Raw genomic sequence first — 19618 nt, forward strand, 5'->3', positions numbered from 1 at the left:
CTATTAATTTAGGCTTTTATACACACTATCTCAATGGGTTTATTCAGAGAATATCTATCTGGATTTCTAAAATTAACAAGTATTGCCGGTTTCATTTCGGCTGCTCCCTTCCCATCCAGCTCTCTGCTATGGCCTGGGCAAGCAGTAGAAGATGGCAGAGTGAAGGAGAGAGGGAGAGAAAGAGATCTTCCACTAGCTGTTTCACTCTCCAAACTGCCAGACAGTTTGGGCTGGGTCAGGCTGACCCAGAAGCTTCATCAGGGAATCCCATTTGGATGCAGGTGTCCAAATGTTTGGACCATCTTCAACAGCTTTCTCAGTTGCATTAGCAGGAATCTGAAGTGGAGCAGCAAGGATTGAACAGGCACTTCCATATGTGATCAACCCTCAGTTTAAGTTGTGATGATCTCTGTCATTCCAAGCACATTCCATTTAAAAAAAAATTTTTTTTAACTTATTTGAGGAGAAATAGAGAGACAGAAAGAAAGGCCTTCCATAGTTATACAAACTATCTCGATGGGTGTAGTCAGAGAATATCTATCTGGAATTCAAAAATTTACAACTGTCACCTCCCAAATAATTATTCATTTCAATCAAGAGAACTTTTGTGTAATTTGAGATTGATCCAATTGCTTTTAACTAAATCACCTGAGAAGGTGTTCACCCAAAGAATGATGGGAAACAGTGCCCCTCCCCCTAGTCCTCTCTGCTACAGTAACTGCATCAGGGCGGGGCTTGCTCCTCTTGTATAAAGGTCTCACCCAGTCAAGGTGTATTCAGTTCTGAGGCTTGGTGTTGAATGGGCTGTGGAGACCTTCTGATCCTCCAGAACCCAGGGAACTCAGAGCCACCTACCTGACGCAGGATCCAATCCAAGAAGTTGCAGAGGACCAATTCCAATCGTCAGGTGAGTACTGGGTCCAAAGAAATGAATTGAAGATTTTTACCTTAAACCTTGAAAACAGAGGAATTTTCATTTTATGACTTGGCAATAAGCAGTCTTCTGTTGCTTTCAGGCATATGTTCATGTGTCTAAGAAATATATATAAGTCATCTGGGGGGTGAACCAATGGAAGGAAAACCTTTCTTTCTCTCTCTCACTAACTCTGCCTATCCAAAAAATAGAAATATGTATAAAAGTTTTTGCCTATTATAATTTTGTATCTTATAAATTAATATATTTTCTGTAATTTTCTGATGCCATATGCATCAAATGCTGAAGTTCTGGCAAGGTTGCCATAGAAAATCTTCTTGTGGAATCTGTAAAATGATTTCTCTACAGAAATTTTACATTGCAGCCAGGTTGTCTAATGATGGTTTAATCTAAGCTAGGAAGGAGCCAGAGCTTATTCCAGGTCTCCAGTGAAAGGCACAGGGCCAAGCTCTTGAGCCATTTGCCAATGCTTTCTCAGGCATGAAAGTGGGGAGCTGGATTGGAAGTGGAGCAGCTTGGATTACACCACAGCTCCCACATGGAATGCCAGCATTGTGAGCTGTGGCCTAACCCTTAGGCCAGCCCCTAAGTTAACCATTCAAGAAAACATCTGAGACCATGGAACAAGGTCTTGGGGCCACTTTGGGAAAAAAAAAAAAAACATAATGGCAGATATTCACAGTGTTGGAACAACCCAGAGAGCAGCATCTAAAAGAGTGTAACTATGGGTGAAGGAGGTTTGTGGTGTAAACTACAACAGGACCAGAGTTCTGCAAGGAGGGTGGCAGCAGGGAGGAGGTGTTTCCTCTAAGGCAGAGGAGAGCCACAGGGACTTCTGCCATCCTCCCACCCTCTAACGTCTGCCAGTGTCAGCTTGTGCAAAAGCCTGGTGCTCTCAGCCCTCAGTGAAAATTTCTTGGAACAATTTACATCTGGTCAACTTCCCCACATCTCGCAAACCCAGTCTACAGTTTGCTTGTCTCTTAGCCCCTGGGTACTATTTTCTGCACCTTGTAAATCCAATGAATCACTTTTCCACCTTCCCTGTAACCTCATGATGCAAATCCAATTAGTTCTGAAGACAGAAGCTCTCTCATTGAGTGGATTTGGTGGGTGGGTCTGGTGAAATCCTGTCAAAGGGGACACACCCAGAGGAGTTGAGATCAGAAGAGAGAATCCTGAACTGGAAACAGCTGTGCATAGAACTGAAATGACCAATCACATCTGCACTTCCAAAGGTGAGACTACTCATCACACACACTTTGAGTATAGAATTTAGAGGACAGGCCTTCATGTTCAGTTTCTTTTACAAATATACTTGAAGTTTAATGATCAGATTACGGATGTTTTATCAAAGCAAATGTGTCTTTTCTACTAATTTTTTTTAAGATTTTATTTATTTATTTGGGAGGTAGAGTTAGTGAGAGAGACAGAGAGAGAGAGGGAGGGAGAGAGAAGTCTTCCCTCCAACGGTTCACTCCCCACTTGGCCACAACAGCCAGAACTGCACTGATTTAAAACCAGGAGGCAGGAGCTTCATCCCAGTCTCCCACATGGGTGCAGTTGCCCAAGCACTTGAGCCATCTTCTACTTGATTTAAAGGACAATTGGCCAGTTGTTGCCCATTGCTGTGGTTGACTGTTCACCTTTTCAGAATGTGACCATCCCTCTGATGACATGAACTAACTCTGGGAAAATGATATTTTCTCAAACTGGAAATGATTTGTGTAGTTTATTACTTGAAGAAAATGTTCAGGTTGAGGTTGAAAAGGAAACTCACCTGCTTATTGTTTTAGAAGCTGAGCATTCAACTTAACACTGATTAAATCAAATAATCTTCGATTAAGCCTGGTCTCATAACTGATTTCAGAAAAGTACCTCTGAGTTGCAAGGCAGAGAGGATAGACCCATAGTATGGAGTTCCACTGTTTTGGTGTGTGTTAAAGCTGAGCAGTCCTGCAGGAAATGAATAGCGTAGGAACTCAGAGAAGAGAGAGAGAGGAAGAGGATGAGGAGGAGGGGAGATGCAGAAAGAAATACTGATCTTGTGTTGCTTCTAGGCCAATAAGAAAATGAAAACAAACCTTGGAATCATCTCATCTTTTACCATCACCTTAAATTTCTCCAAATAAATTTGTTACGTACTGTTTATTATGTAGTTGAAAGGTTTATTTATTTATTTATTTATTTGAAAGAGAAATTCTTAGAGGTAGAGACAGAGAGAGAGACAGGTCTTTGATTCTCTAGATCACTCTCCAAATGTTCCCAAAGGCCAGCACTGACCCAATCAGAAGCCAGGAGCCAGGATCTTCTTCTGGGACTCCCCATGGGTATGCTCAGTGGCCCAAGGACATTGGTCATCCTCTGCTAGCTTCTCAGGCACATCAGCAGGGAGCTGTTCAGAAGTAGAGCAGCCAGGATGTGGGCCCTGCAGCCCATGGTTTTAATCTGTTGCACTACAGCACCGACCCAGGTTACTTCCTTTAAACAACCATAATACATGTATTACTTTCTTATTTCTGTTAGATTGTAGACCCAGCATGTTTATACTCATGATGTGTAGGTTTGTATGCAGGCAAGTAGGGGAAGAAAACGGTACACAGTGCATGCTTTCTCTCTTCAGGGAAGACCACTTTATTTCTCTCTGTTTTTAAAGGATCTTCATCGAGACATGGATCCAGCCACGTTGCAAGTCTTCCAGCAGGAACTCACATGCCCAATTTGCATGAACTTCTTCCTAGACCCAGTTAGGATAGACTGTGGACACAACTTTTGTAGATCCTGCCTTTCTCTGAGCTGGGAGGAAGCCGAGACTCCCATGTGCTGCCCAATGTGTAAGGAGATGTCAGAGAAGACAAACTTCAAAACCAATGTCGTGCTCAAGAAGCTGGCTTCTGCTGCCAGAAAGTACCAATTGAACCAGGTCACCAGGTTGCAGGAGCAGGTCCCTGGTGAGCAGACAGAAGCAGCAGGGCTCCTCACAGAGGTGGACAAGAGCCTGCACTATCAGCCTCTCTCTGGATGCCCACAGCCAGAGATACATGACCACACCATGATGGAATGTGCTGCTGAGGAGTCCCGGGTGAGTAATGCCTCCAGAGCCATGTGGATTCTCTGGGATCCTGAACTAGAGAGAAAGGTGGGGATTTGTGGAAATGCAGTGGAAGTGGGTGAGAATGGAGACTGTGATGGTAGTGATTTTTCCCTGTGAATCCCAAGATGTAAATGTGTCCTTCCATGTTGTTACTCAATGGACCCCATATTCACAATTGGGTTGAGTTGTCATGAGGGGGAGCCAGCTTAAAAGCACTGTCCATGCAAGGCCAGTTGGTAAGGTGCAGTGCAAGTGGTCATCAGCAGAAACTTGGGCTTGTGCTGCAACTGTGACTGCTTCACAGCCAAGTAACATAAACACCGTTTCTAAGGAAGCAAATTTTATTGACTTTATTCACATTTTCTATTGTAAGTTTCATCTTTTATTTTTAAGATTTACTTATTTCAAAGGTAGTTTTATATGCAAACACAGAAAGCAAAAGAGAGAAAGAGAGAGAGAGAGAGATGTGCCATACAGTTTGTGGGTTCCACCACAAATGCTCACATGACCAGGGCTGGGCCAGGCTGTAGCTGGGAGTCAGGATATTCTTTTGGAACTTTCCTGTGGGTGTCAAAGGCCAAAGCACTTGGGACATCTTCCGTTGCTTTCACAGACCATCAGAAGGGAGATGGAGCAGAGGTGGGGGGGGCAGGACATGAACTGCAGCCCACATGGCATACTGGTTTAGCAGGAGTCCAATGAACTCATTACACTGCAATGACATCCTTGTAATTTTCTACCACACTCAGTATCCCAAATCTAAGACTCAAATTAGGTCAACTTGTGAAAATATGACCACTCCACTTTAGTCACAATCACTTACATCAGAAAAAGAAGTCAGAATACAACAATTAGTAGTCTCAATACCATTCTCTCAACCACCACCATTTCTAATAAGTACGGAGGTAAAATATACAAGAATATATTCCATGTTGCTAAATCTTATCATTATTCTGCAGGAAAAGCTTTTAAAGGAAATGAATACTTTATGGGAACTGATCCAGGAATTGAAAAACAATGTGACAGAGGAAATTAAAAAGACTCATTCATTCAAGGTAAGAATGAAAAAGATGTTCTTCAATTACTATAATGCTTACAATCACTATACTGCTTTGGCAAATTCCGTTTACCATGAAGAGTTTGTGATTTCCTCCCAGAAGCAGTGGTGGTTTCAAATGGTAACTCAGTGATCACAAATCCTGTGCCAGCCAAGACACCTAGTGAGAAGCATACCCTGGTGTATGGAAAACAGGTCACCCCAGATACTCCAAGTCCAACCCTGAAGGTTTACACAAACCTTATCCAACACTAAAGATAGCATTAAGTATGGCTATGAAGAAGCAGTGAAAAGTAGAATCGTATCAATTAAGAAAATGAAGTCATTAAAGAAAACTGTGTGACGTGGACTCTGTCGCTCCCCGTCTCCGTGGAGGAGCAACACTGAACCCTGCCTAGGCTTCATATCCGAGTCACCACACCATTATGTCGCTCCCCCTCTTCGTGGAGGAACGACACTAAACCCTGCATAGGTTTCCTATCCGAGTCACAGCACCATTATGTCGCTCCCCATCTTCGTGGAGGAATGACACAGGACCCTGCGCTGTTCTTCTGTCTGCTCGGCCCTCCCCGGGTTTGCTGCTGGTCCTTCCCGGGTTGGCTGCTGGTCCTTCCACCTCCGTGGAAGGGCGGTTCCCCCTGCCACATTCCCCACTTCCGCGGGGGAGCGGCACACCGCCGGCCGGCTCTCTCGGGGGCTGCACAGGTGTTCCCCTTAGATGTTCCTGGTGCATGCCGTCTCTCTCCTCCTTTATAGTCCTCCTCCGCCAATCCTAACTGGGCTGCCCACATGCCGAGTACGCTGCTCTCCTCCAATCAGGAGCAGGTCCTGCAGCTTGTCAAGTTGGTGAGAGGCAGCTGGGTAGAAGCTGTTGCCTCCTCTCCCAGCGCCATATTGTGGGAGAGCAGATGCATAGAATAAGTCTTAATTCCAGTAACTCAGTCCAGTCCGGGTTGCTCCCAACAGACTCTACCTAAATAGTTCTAATTATTTAGAAGAATCAGGCAAAGGAACAGAACAAACTTAAGTAGGCTTACATTACAGTCAAAAGAGTTGATGGGGTACAAATACTGAAGAAGCTTCAGAGAGGTGGTGGCAGAGGGGGGGAAGGGGGAGAATCACCTGAGATCATTTGGTGAATCTTGATTTAAACATAGAAAAAGACTAAGAACCTACAGGAGGCACGCACAGAAAAGACTTGCATATACTCAAGAGGTGTTGCATGGGTGAGGCAGAAAGTCTGCAAAGTACATTTTGAAATGTTTTATTTAGTTGAAAGATAGAGTGATGAGGTGAGGGGAGCATCCATGTACTTGTATGTTCCCCAGCTTATAATGGCTGGACCAGGCTGAGAAGAGGAGGTTGAAACATCATCAGGGTCTCCATTGTGGAAAGTAAGGGTCCAAACACTTGGGCCTTCATCTGCCTCCTTCCCAGGCATGTTAGCAAGCAGATGGATGGGAAGTGGAACAGCAGGGACTTGAAGAGGCACTCCTATGGGATGTCAGTGTCTCAGGCAACTCTGGAAATAATATTGGCCATTTCAATGTTCTGTTCAGCATGAGATATGTAAACTTTTTACCTAATATCTCTGCAGGAATATGTGTCCTTAAGGGAGCTGATGATCAAAGCTCAGTACCAGAAGTTGCGTATATTTCTCCACGAGGAGGAGCAACTGCAGCTGCAGGCCCTGCACAGAGAAGCACAGGAGATTTCCCAACAGCTCCAGGGTAGTGAAATGAGAATGACCCAACAGAAACACCAGGTGATAAACACGTACAGAGAGCTGGCTGAGGTGTGTCACAAGCCTGACATGGAGTTACTCCAGGTGAGCAGGGAGAGTCCATGTTATGGGAAAGAAGTGCTTTTCTGGGCAAGGGCGTAAGAACCAAAAAATGATACCTGCACCTATCACTACTTTAAGCTGCATGATTCAGGTCTACTGCCCTGTATCTTTATTTTTGCCCGATCGCTTGGTTCTGCATAGTCTGATAATCTTTTGGGTGCTTTTCTTTGTCACAATTCAGATAAGATAAAAGTCCCTGCATTGTAAGCAGGAAAACTACTCTAGAGAAAATTATCCAGGAACTCAACGACCACACAAGGGTTACATCTTCGATTAATTCTCAATTTATTCTCCCCTCCAGGGGTGCTGATTGTCCAGAGGGTTATATAAGGCCTGTGATATCAATCGGTTTGGCCCTGCCTAGGCAACCCCAGAATATTCAATAAATCTGCAGGATATTTATTTTTGGTGATAATTTGTTGTGTCCATGAATGATGTTGTAACTATCCAATTGCCTTTCACAGAAATAATATTCCCTACTCTTGCCTCCATCGTCACAGGGGTACAAAACAGAGAACAATTTTCTGATGACATTGAGGCCTTGCCTTTGCCTAAGAAAGCTTTGATAATCATTTGCAGTGAACTCTGATGTTCGGAGGTTTCCCTGCTTTGCAATAATGTTAGCAGCAGTCAGACCTCTCTCTGGAATGTGAGTGGGCATGAGGGAACCTACAACCTAATCTTTTTACAGCTGCACATCTTCATCCTGAGTACCACCTTCTTAATTCACACAGAGGAAGTTCCTCATGGATCAGGTCATAGTCTGTTATTAACAGACTCTGATCCCTCTTTACAAAATCATAAGGAGAAAATATATTACTACAAATTAACAATGCAAGTATTTCATAGAGATCAGAGGAGAGAATTATCATAACTGAATGTTTTTTTTTTTTTGCAGGATATGCAGAGTGTATTAGAAAGGTAAGTTTACAATGAGAATCTGCAATGTGTAAGAAAGTTGTGTTCTTGCTGATGCAGCAGATGCTTCTGTTTTGCATGATTTCCTTTGATCTTCCTGACTATTTACCAAGTTGTTGGATAAGGGATTCTGAGGTCTTCTACTCTTTGGTGCCAGATGAGGTGTGGGTGAACCAAAATATACAAAAAAAGATTTGACTTTCTGGGCTTTATTTCACCTTTTCTCTCCTCCCCTTCCTTTGAAACTATCCCAACCAACCCTTATGTTCATATTATTCTGAGAAATCCCAGAGGAGGCCCCACCCTTGAAAGAGGGAAAGTGAAAAACACACAGGAAAGAGCAATTCCCACAGCAGGGAAGGAGGAGGGAGGATTCACTCCTGGGAGCAGCAGTGAGCAGGTCCTGCCCTCTGAGTCTGTCCCAGTTGCTGGCTGGATCAGGGGCATCAGCCACCTCAGCTCCCTCAGGACCATGGCTGCCAGTTTGGATTTCCATTCCCTTGCTTGGCAGAAAAGCTCACAGCCTCCTGGCTCAGTGCAGATCCTCCTGACTGTACTGTTGGGGATGTCTGTTGACTGAATTCCCATAGATTCTACCTAAAAGCCCTGCTCTCTGTAGCTACTCAGGATTTCTGTTTTACCTGAAGTCAAGTGAGGGATACAGGGGGCAGCCACTGTCATTTGAGAGGTTGAATAATGTCTGAGAAGAAAGAGGCAAATGGATGTGATGTGAAATTTAGAGAGAAGTACTAATTTTATCTCACCTAAGGTAGTGAATACATTTATTCTTATTAGATGATAATGGGAAAATTCCCAATGAAATATCTTGGATTTACAGCTGGTACTTTTGATTTGACCCTGCTATTGCCCTTTGACCTGGAGTGTCACTCGTGTGATTCCTTACAGAGCAGAGCTGGTGCAGACGCTCCGTCTCCAGGGGGTGAACCCAGAGCTGACATTGCGGAACATCACTGGACTCAGAGAGATGCTAAACAACTTCAGAGGTGAGCTCAGCCTCCATCCTTCCAGCCCTAATTTCCTTCTTCACGGCTTTTGTGCCTGAGCCATTTCCTATTTTATTTCATTTTGTGTCCCTGAAAATGTTATAGGATTTTTTGAAACTGTGCCTTCTCACTTTGTTTCATCACATTGCAATGATCGAAACTGAAATTTGTAATGAGCATGCTGATGTAAGCAAACTACAGGAAGAGTATCCAGGTCATTTGATTAAGAAGGGGTACAATGCTCACTTCTTAGAGCAGCAGTCAAAACTGTGTGTTTACTCCATCCACTGCAGGTTTTTAGGGAGAAATAGAGAGAAAGGGAGCTCTTCCACCTGCTGCTTTACTCCCCAGAAGGCCGCAATGGCCATGGCTAGCACAGGCCAAAGCCAGGAGCCAGGAGCTTCTTCTGCTACTCCCACAAGGGTAGCAGAGGCTCAAATATTTGGGTCATCTGCTGCTGCTTCCCCAGGCCATTCTCAGGGAGCTGGATTGGAAGTGGAACAACTGGGACATGAAGCAGCTACCATATGGGATGCCCGTGTCAGAGCCATCAGCCTTAACCACTATGCTGTAATACTGGCCAGATCTTAAAGTTTAAATTTGGCACTTGTGTCGCTCCCCCTCTTCGTGGAGGAACGACACTAAACCCTGCCTAAGCTTCCTATCCGAGTCACGGCACCATGATGTCGCTCCCCCTCTTCGTGGAGGAACGACACAGGACCCTGCGCTGTTCTTTTTGTCTGCTCCGCCCTCCCTGGGTTTGCTGCTGGTTCTTCCCGGGTTGGCCACCGTCCCTTACACCTCCGTGGAAGGGCGGTTCCTCCTAGCCACTATCCCCACTTCTGCGGGGGAGCGGCACACCGCCGGCCGGCTCTCTCGGGGGCTGCACAGGTGTTCCTTCAGATAGATGTTCCCCTTAGATGTTCCTGGTGCATGTTGTCTCGCTCCTCCTTTATAGTCCTTTTCCAGCAATCCCAACTCTGCTACCCACACGCCGAGTATGCTGCTCTCCTCCAATCAGGAGCAGCTCCTGCTGCTTATTGGTTGAACTGGAGGCAGCTGTGTAGAAGCTGTTTCTTCCTCTCCCAGCGCCATATTGTGGGAGAGCAGATGCATAGAATAAGTCTTAATTCCAGTAACTTAGTCTAGTCCGAGTTGCTCCCCACAACTTGTGGTTTTTAATTTGTTCTATATGCCAAGTACATTTATGCTGCACTGCTAATATAGCTATTATCATTGATAAACTCAGAAGTATTTGACCAACCCAAAAAAGGAGAAATTCTCACAAGCAGAACCATTCCGGCTGGCACCGCGGCTCACTTGGCTAATCCTCTGCCTGCGGCCCCAGCACCCCGGGTTCCAGTCCGGTTGGGGCTCTGGATTCTGTCCTGATTGCTCCTCTTCCAGGCCAGCTTTCTGCTGTGGCCCGGGAAGGCAGTGGAGGATGGCCCAAGTGCTTGGGCCCTACACCCACATAGGAGACCTGAGGAAGCACCTGGCTCTTGGCTTGGGATCGACGGAGTGCACCAGCCACAGCGTACCACCCGTAGTGGCCATTTGATGGGTGAACCAATGGAAAGGAAGACCTTTCTCTCTGTTTCTCTCTCTCTCACTCTCTCTCACTGTCTAACTCTGCCTGTAAAAAAAGAGCAGAACCATTCCAATACTATCAATGATTCTGAAAACAATTAAATGATGAGAGATCTGTGAACACAGTGCAATGATGTTAGGCCTGCAGTAGAGAGAGTTCAGGGACAGACGGTTGAAACCCAGATTGGGCTAAATCCACATCCTGAACAGATAAGCTGAAGTCAGAACATTCTTTAAGTATACTACTTACTGGAGCATGAGTTTTATTTTGGAAATATTCAGATGTGTAGCTGATTTCCCATTTAAGATCTATCACATTTCAAAGTATTGTATTTACAAATGGAATTAAGTAAAACACTAAAGGATACTTTCCTAGCCAAGAAAGTAGAAGTTGCATCGTTGTCTCAATACATGCTATCGAGTGGTAGGCATTTGGCTCAGCAGTAAAGTGTCTTGGGCATCCTTACCCCATAGCACAGTGCCTGGGAATCAGTCCCACCTCAGCTTCCATCCAGCTTCCTGCTAATGCACACCTTGGGGGGCAGCAGATGTTATCCCCAATGTCTGGATCCCTGCCATCCATGTGGGAGACCATGTTTGGATGCTGGCTCCTGGCACAGGCCGGGCCCAGCCTTGGTCGTGGGTATATGGAGAGTGAGCGAGCAGATGTAACATTTCTCTGTCTCTGTGTCTCTATTCAAAGACATATAATTAAACATATATATTCAAAACTATTGAAATAATTAACACTCTAGATCAACCATAACCCTACTTCACACAGTGTGTGATATGTTTAAGCTCCTTTTCTTATTTTTCTCTGTTGTTTGATTATTTTTTTTTCCTGGAAATGCACTTGAACCTTTGATTTTCTCAGTTGAGTGAATCTCAATTCATTATGCTACCTTTCTTCTGTTAGTTTTCCTTGCAAAGTCGAGTGAAGTGAATCCACAGGCAGCAAAGTTTTGTCTTCAGGCCATGGAAACAACATTCATTGATCAGATTGTTCTCTTTCTACAGTGGATAATGGTCTGAGGAGGGAAGTGGCCCGCCGCTATGTAAGCTTCTCTGAAGATCTCAGAAGCACAATATTTGGAGAAGAACATCGCAGTGCTCCCAACCATTCCCAGAGAGCAGAGAGCTTTGCTGTGTGGGGTGCTCAGACCTTCACCTCTGGCCAACATTACTGGGAGGTGGATGTGTCATCCTCTTCCACCTGGATTTTGGGAGTCTGTTATGATTCCAGCACAAGTGATACCAGCAACATTATTCATTTTGAAGAAGCATTTCTCCTGGCCTCCCTGAAGAGTAACAACCATTACATCCTCTACACCAGTGTTCCACCCTTAACTCACTATGTGAAGAGGCCCCTGAGTATGGTTGGGGTGTTTCTGGATTGTGACCATGGAACAGTGGGTTTCTATGATGTTGACAAAGGTTCCCTCATACATTGTAATGTTCCAACCCAGTTTACTTCTCCTCTGAATCCCTTTTTTTGGCTTGGTCCCCCATGACATGTCAGGTTTGATGATGATTCTTTGTGAACTCCCATATGGAGGAGCTCGCCACCCTGGGATATTTTTATGTGAGACAGCAGGATTGTTTTGGAGCACGTTGTAACTTCATGAGCACAGTGTCGTCATAATTAGAGCTTGGTTAGAAACCACACAGCATACAACTGCAATGAATATATGAACGTTTTCTATTAAAATTTATTTTAGTAAAGAACTTTGAAACTTTCACAGTTATCTGACCCCAGTACTTTTTCATCATGCTGTAAAGAAATTCAGTGTCTATTAGTGTACACTCCCCGTGGGCATACCTCCTAACTCCAACACCTGAAAAATCCTTTTCTACTTTGACATTTGTGGGGTTGTATATTCTAAGCATCATATGCTAATAAAATGATGAAATATGTGGCTGTGGCATCTTGTTTCCCATTTAGCTAAATGCCACCAAGGCACATCATCATGCAAACAGCCTTTTATTCCCATAGTTGACTATGTCTTGGGTAGTGGAGTGAAGTCTCTTCTCTCACTTTACTAAATAAAAGGAAGTTTGCAAAGGTCTTTCTTCAAATCTGGCCTTTTGGGGTAGATGCAAATGCCTGACAACCAATCACTTCATCAAGTCCTGGTCATTCATTACATTTCAGCTCAGTTTTTTTTCAGGAAGCCCTTCACGACTGCAGAGATCACACACTCTAAGCATAACATCCAACATCACCAATAACATCCAACATAAATTCAACCAACTGGTAGTTAATGATAACTGCTCAGTACAAATTCAAAATTTTCCAAATGGGAAATTTTCCTGGTGCTGTATTGCTATTACCCGGAGCACTGTTTAGGACATATCAGACAAAACAAATGTAGTCAATGAGTGGACTAAAGAACAAATAAGAGTTCAGTATTGGGGCCGTCATTGTGGCTCACTTGGTTACACCTCCACCACCAGTGCTGGTTCTGTCCCCGTTGCTCCTTGCTTGTCTTCCAGTCCAGCTCTCTGCTGTGTCCCAGAAGGGCAGTGGAGGATGGCCCAAGTGTTTGGGCTCTGCATCCGCATGGGAGACCAGGAGGAAGCACCTGGCTCCTGGCTTCAGATCAGTGCATCGTCAACCCTAGCGACCACTGGGGGAGTGAACCAATGGAAGGAAATGCTTTGTCTCTGTCTCTCTCTCTCACTGTCTACAACTCTACCTGCCCCCTCACCCCCCCCCCCAAAAAAAAAGAGAGAGAGAGAGTGTTAGTATTAACAAAGTTATTCTAACATCAAGAACATTCATGTTTGGCTCAGTGGTTTCAGATCCACTTGGAATGGCCACATCTCTTTTTGGAGCACTTGGGGACATGTCCTGCTCCTCTGCATATTCTAGCTTCAGGGTAACAACGGGCACTGTGGGCAACCACAGGTGATGGCTCAAGTACTTGGTTTCTCCCACCCTCATGCAAGACCCAGAAATACATTTCTGGATCCTAGCTTTGTCCTTGCCCAATCCTAGCTATTTTGGGTAGTGAATTGGCAGGTGGAAACTCTGTAGGCTTAATATTATGTAATCTACTAACTCAAGTCACTACTAATTCAACTAACTGTGATGGTCAATTCTGTCTCAAATGTCCAAAATCAACACTATTTCTGGGTGAGTCTCTCAAAGTGTTAGAAGATGAAACTAGTTTTATCTTTCCCCAACAGCACAAACTCTTTGTTTTAGAAATAAAAACACCGTGAGAAGTGTGTGCGTGTGTGTGGGGGGGGGGGGGCAGTTTGTTGAAAATACAAAGCAGCAATCATACCAAAAGTGAGTTTCTGCTTTATACTCCCAGCCAGAACACAAGACGACAGGATTTCCTCATCAATGCCAAGCTCAGAATAAATAAATACTCACACACAAACAAAAAAGAACCACCATGGAGACAGCATCACATTACAAACTCTTTCTCTTGATAATTTCTGGTTTCCAGCTGACCAGATAGGTTGTTCTTCTTCTGTTTTAAAAGAGATTCATTTTATTATTTATTTGAAAGTCAGAGTTACACAGAGTGGAGAGGCAGAGAGAAGGAGATTTCCATCAACTGGTTCACTTCCTAATTGGCCGCCACGGTCAGAGCTCCCAAGCTAGGAGGCAGGAACTTCTTCCGGATCCCCCACACAGGGCACAGGGGTCCAAGCACTTGGGCAATCTTCACTGTTTTCCCAAGCCATAGCAGAGAGTTGCATCAGAAGTGGAGTAGTCGGGACTCGAACTAGCGCTCATATAGGATGCTGGCACTGTAGGTGGCAGTTTTACCTGCTTCCCCCAGCGCCAGCCCCTTGATGAATTTCTTCTCTCACTGTATCATCCTTTCTGTGCACGTGAATGGTTTTATCAGCTGAAGCTGTTAGTAATTAACTTTCAGATTGATCAAAAGCACAAACGAATATTCCAGATTCACTGTCCAATGACCCAGGCTGCACCCCTGCGTGGACTCTGAAAATTGGAGCCAGTTCTCCAGTCCCAAAGGTGCATAGTGCCCTTGTCAGCTCCACATACAAGTACTCCATCAGAATTTGCAGTCAATGTGTTAATAATAGCTTTATGTCCAGACACAATTTGAATGAAACATCCATCAGGGAATTTCCACTGTTTGATGTTCTGTGGCGAACCAGAGCAAATGTGTAATGTCTGGGATGTAACACTCCAGCTGTCACTGATCCTTTATGATTTGTTAATGGCACTCTCATCTTCCCAGCCACCGGATCCCATAATCGTATTGTAGTGTCATGGCTTCCTGTAATAATTTGTGGTTCTGCAGCTTGACACTTCACTGTAGCAGCTGCATTTGTATGTCCAGAAAATGTGTGTACACTGGCGCTGTTCTCACGTCCCAAATCTGTGCAGTTGAATCTCGACTACAGATTACCAGCACATCGATTGTTGTGTACAAATCCAAGCCCTACACTGTGCTCAGATGTCCATGATAATGCCTTAGAACCTTAAAACTTTATTTTACACTGAGGGCTGAGAGTGCCAGGCTTTTGCACAAGCTGACACTGGCAGGACGTTAGAGGGCAGGAGGATGGCAGAAGTCTCTGTGCCTCTCCTCTGCCTTAGAGGAACCACCTCTTCCCCGCTGCCACCCTCCTTGCAGAACTCTGGTCCTGTTGTAGTTTATATCACAAACCTCCTTCACCCATAGTTAGGGTGGTCTCGGCTCTTTCAGATGTTACTTTTTGGGTTGTTTCACTGTCTCATGTTTGGTTTTTCAGGTCTTCCTTCACTCCCGTATCAAATACCTGGCAGTAAACGCCCCTATGGGAGCTCTCTGTCTCTCTCAGTCTATAGAAAGAAAGAAACAGGGTTAGCTACAATTTGAAGATTTTAAAAATTCATGGGTACTACATTCTACCACTTGTCTTCACCAATCATCATCCAATTCTATGGACACTTTCTTCATCTTTTCTACAATTTTAGTTGTCTGGGAAGAATTCAAACAGGAAAACCAAGCTTTTTCCTAAGGACATTTGTCAATAATGGCGACAATAAGACAAATAAAATAATTTTGGAGGTATACCTATAATAATCATAGGACTTAGTAACAGACTTTTTTTTTTTTTTAACAGAGACAGCGAGAGAGAGAGAGAGAAAGGTCTTCCTTCTGTTGGTTTACCAACACCCCCACCAAATGACTGCCACAGCCGTACACTGTGCCAATCTGAAGCCAGGAGCCAGGTGCTTCCTCCTGGCCTAACATGCTTTGGCAGGTCCCAAGCACCTGGGCCATCCTCCACTGCCTGCCCCGGCCACAGCAGAAACCTGAACTGAAAGAGGAGCAACCAGGACAGATTCCGGCTCCCCAACTGGGAGTAGATCCTGGAGTGCTGATGCAGCAGGCGGAGGATTAGCCTAGCAAGCCGCAGCACCAGCCTGACTTCTTAAACCATTAATACAATCTTGATGTGAATGGAAGGGGAGAGAGAGCGGGAGAGGGGAGGGTTGCAGGTGGGAGGGAAGTTATGGGGGGGAAAAGCCATTGTAATCCATAAGCTGTACTTTGGAAATTTATATTCATTAAATAAAAGTTTAAAAAATGTTAAATACCAAATAGCAATAAGAGTCACATATCTAATTTTAAATTTTCTAGTGAACACAAAAAAAAACCAAATAAAATTAACATTAATGATATTATTAAATTTCTTACACACTAAACATTTTAAATAGCTATTTTTATAAATATTACTAATGTATTTTACATATTTATATGCTAATTTTGTGTGCAATGCACATTTTACACCTCAACCATCCCTGGCAATACACATTCTCTTTTAGTCACTTGTTGATTCAAGTTCTTTTGCTCTTCTTCTCTGTTTCTCTGCACTCTTTGGAAACATGCCTGCAAATCAGTGAAGAATCGGCATACAGTGTAAAGTATGGTGCAGATTACAGAGTGGCACACTCTACCCAGGGATAGGGAATTTTCTTTCTGGCTGTTTATAACATCATTTGTGGCATCTTCTCTGCATTTATAAAAATACATCTGCATATATTAAATGTCATCGGAGGCTCTGACTAATAGAACCGAGAACAAGATAATTCTTGTGAAAGCTGTTGGTGTTGTTTATTGGTGTTCAGTAATGAGTTGCATTGTCTCATTTAGGCGAGGAAGAGGTCCTGGGACATAGTGTTTGGTTACAAACAGTGGGGTGACGTGCAGGGGAAATGTACACTGTGCTGTAGAGATGAGGGACACCAGTTCGAATATGTACCTTTGATTTCTAAAACAACCTGAATCACGGTGGAAAAATGTTTCATTCTCTTCTAGTTTTGTATCTCTCCTATATAACAGAGGAACATTTCTCAAACCCTGCACTAAAAGTTTTGTTCTTTGGGGGCTGGGAGATAGAATTAGGGTGGGGCATGTGTGAGTTCTCTGGGCTTCCTGGCTTATTGTGTGACTCCTCACCTGTATGTGATCTGCCAATCATCACTCCTCAGGCACCAGACAAATGAGCCACTCTAATTCTCCTAATCCTTTCATCTATAGGTTCATGGAACTGAAATTACAGAATATACGGCATTTTCTATTTTTCTTTCACATAACTGTGTTTCCTAGGTTCATCGTTATTATCAGCAATAATATTAACATTCATTGAATTTTAAACAAATTATAGCTGACAAAAGACAATTCATAGAATGTTCCTGTTATTGAAACAATATAACTAAGTAGCCTTTTCTTTGTGAACCTATTTTTTGAGAGTTTATTACTTGAGAGTTGGAATTACAGACAGAAGGAGAGCCAGAGAAAAGGGTCTTAGATCTGCTGCTTCACTCCTGAAATGGCTGCAATGACCAGAGCTGAGTCCATTATGAAGCCAGGAGTTTCTTCCAGCTCTCCCAGCTGGGTGCAGAGGTCCAAGCAGTTGGGTCATCTTCTACTTCTTTCCCGGGACAATGCAGAAATCCACATCCAAGGAGGAGCAGCTGTGCCACGAAGTGGCAAACATATGGCAGCACTGCAAGAGGAAGCTTAGCCTACATTGCCACAGCACTGGCTGGGCCTGTCTTCTTTTGAAACTTCTATGAGATATACATGCCTTACTACAACTGTCTTGAAACAGTGGTTAATTCTCTTTTCCGGATAATCAAAACACTTAAAGAAATAAAACAGGAAATGGTAAAATTAACCAGCAGGTTTTCAAATTTCAAATATTAATTCTGAGAATCATATCTCCAGGTATACTTCAATTGGTATTTATTGATATGGCCAGTCCTATATATAACTTCAACATATTAAAGTTTTAATTTGAAAGTTATCACTAAAGTTATAACTTCAACACAATTAAATTCTGCATCATGTATCAATTTGTGAATGTAAAAATGTACTTCAACATTCTATTAATTTAGGCTTTTATGCATAATATCCCCTTGATGAGTGCATTCAGAAAATATCTATCAGAATTTCAAAAATTATCCCAGCAGGTTTTACTGCTATTAATTCTAAGAATTATATTTCCAGATATTCTTCCTTTGATACTTATTGATATGTCTAACCCTATACATTACTGACTTGTATTGATTTGTGAGTGTAAAAATGTAACTCACCCATCTATTAATTTAGGCTTTTATACACACTATCTCGATGGGTTTATTCAGAGAATATCTATCTGGATTTCTAAAATTAACAAATATTGCCGGTTTCATTTCGGCTGCTCCCCTCCCCGTCCAGCTCTCTGCTATGGCCTGGGCAAGCAGTAGAAGATGGCAGAGTGAAGGAGAGAGGGAGAGAAAGAGATCTTCCACTAGCTGTTTCACTCTCCAAACTGCCAGACAGTTTGGGCTGGGTCAGGCTGACCCAGAAGTTTCATCAGGGAATCCCATTTGGATGCAGGTGTCCAAATGTTTGGACCATCTTCAACAGCTTTCTCAGTTGCATTAGCAGGAATCTGAAGTGGAGCAGCAAGGATTGAACAGGCACTTCCATATGTGATCAACCCCCAGTTTAAGTTGTGATGATCTCTGTCATTCCAAGCACATTCCTTTTAAAAAAAAATTTTTTTTAACTTATTTGAGAAGAAGAGAAAGAGAGAGACAGAAAGAAAGGCCTTCCCTAGTTATACAAACTCTCGATGCGTGTATTCAGAGAATATCTATCTGGAATTCAAAACTTTACAAATATCACCTCTCAAATAATTATTCATTTCAATCAAGAGAACTTTTGTGTAATTTGAGATTGATCTGATTGCTTGTAACTAAATCAGCTGGAAAGCAGTTCACCCAAAGAATGATGGGAAATAGTGCCCCTCCCCCTAGTCCTCTCTGCTACAGTAACCCCATCAGGGCGGGGCTTGCTCCTCTTGTATAAAGGTCTCACCCAGTCAAGGTTTATTCAGTTCTGAGGCTTGGTGTTGACTGGGCTGTGGAGACCTTCTGATCCTCCAGAGCCCAGGGAACTCAGAACCACCTACCTGACCCAGGATCCAATCCAAGAAGTTGCAAAGGACCAATTCCAATCGCCAGGTGAGTACTGTGTCCAAAGAAATGAATTGAAGTTTTTTACCTTAAAACTTGAAAATAGAGGAATTTTCTTCTTAGTATTGAACCAACAGCAGTCTTACATCACTCCAGGCCTAGGGTAATGTATTTGTTATTTCCTTTTTTTAAGGATTTATTTATTAATATGAAAGTGAGAGTTAAATACAGAGAGAAGGAGAGAGAGAGAAAGAGAGAGAGAGAGAGGTCTTCCATGTGCTGGTTCACTCCCCAGTTGGTCACAATGGCTGGAGCTGCACTGATCAGAAGCCAGGAGCTACGAGATTCTTCTGGGTCTCCCACACAGTTGCGGGGGCCCAAGGACTTTGGCCATTTTCACCTGCTTTCCCAGGTCATAGCAGAGAACTGGATCAGAAGTGGAGCAGCTGGGACTTGATCCAATGCCCATATGGTCTGCCAGCACCGCAGGATGCAGCTTTGACCCGCTATGTCGCAGCACCGACCACTTTGTCTGGAAATTCTAACAGGTATTCATGTCTTCTTTGGCTCTTCATGGTCTATAATGGCTGCATCTAGTGGTGTCTGCGATCCAGTTGGTGGCTTTTTTTTCGAAGATGCCGACCTCCTTAATTATCATTTGCTCTATGGAGTCAGCTTCCCTTAGTCTTCTGATACTTTAGGGAAGAGTTAGGTCTGAATCTACCCTCTTTG

General features: G+C 43.6%; 1 protein-coding gene across 7 annotated transcripts; it reads left to right on the forward strand.

Annotated features, from left to right (window-relative positions):
• The first annotated feature begins 747 nt into the window (after positions 1-747).
• LOC149128481 (tripartite motif-containing protein 64-like) lies at positions 748-12479 on the forward strand. 7 transcript variants are annotated; one of them, XM_089311922.1, is made up of 8 exons: positions 748-907; positions 2008-2172; positions 3591-4016; positions 4988-5083; positions 6683-6913; positions 7830-7852; positions 8756-8853; positions 11461-12479. In XM_089311922.1, exons 3-8 carry the CDS (start codon positions 3606-3608, stop codon positions 11952-11954), a joined length of 1353 nt encoding a protein of 450 aa, XP_089168048.1. In that variant the 5' UTR covers positions 748-907; positions 2008-2172; positions 3591-3605; the 3' UTR covers positions 11955-12479. The 7 variants fall into 7 exon arrangements, with proteins under 7 accessions (XP_089168048.1, XP_089168047.1, XP_089168051.1 ...); XM_089311921.1 differs by lacking the exon at positions 2008-2172 and having other exon boundaries at positions 11461-12477; XM_089311925.1 differs by lacking the exons at positions 748-907; positions 2008-2172; positions 3591-4016; positions 4988-5083 and adding an exon at positions 5878-6112 and having other exon boundaries at positions 11461-12473.
• Positions 12480-19618: the final 7139 nt, after the last annotated feature.

Source organism: Oryctolagus cuniculus, chromosome 1 (genome assembly GCF_051225735.1).
Source record: "Oryctolagus cuniculus isolate XC-2025 breed Fujian yellow rabbit chromosome 1, ASM5122573v1, whole genome shotgun sequence".
Classification (NCBI taxonomy): Eukaryota; Metazoa; Chordata; class Mammalia; order Lagomorpha; family Leporidae; genus Oryctolagus; species Oryctolagus cuniculus.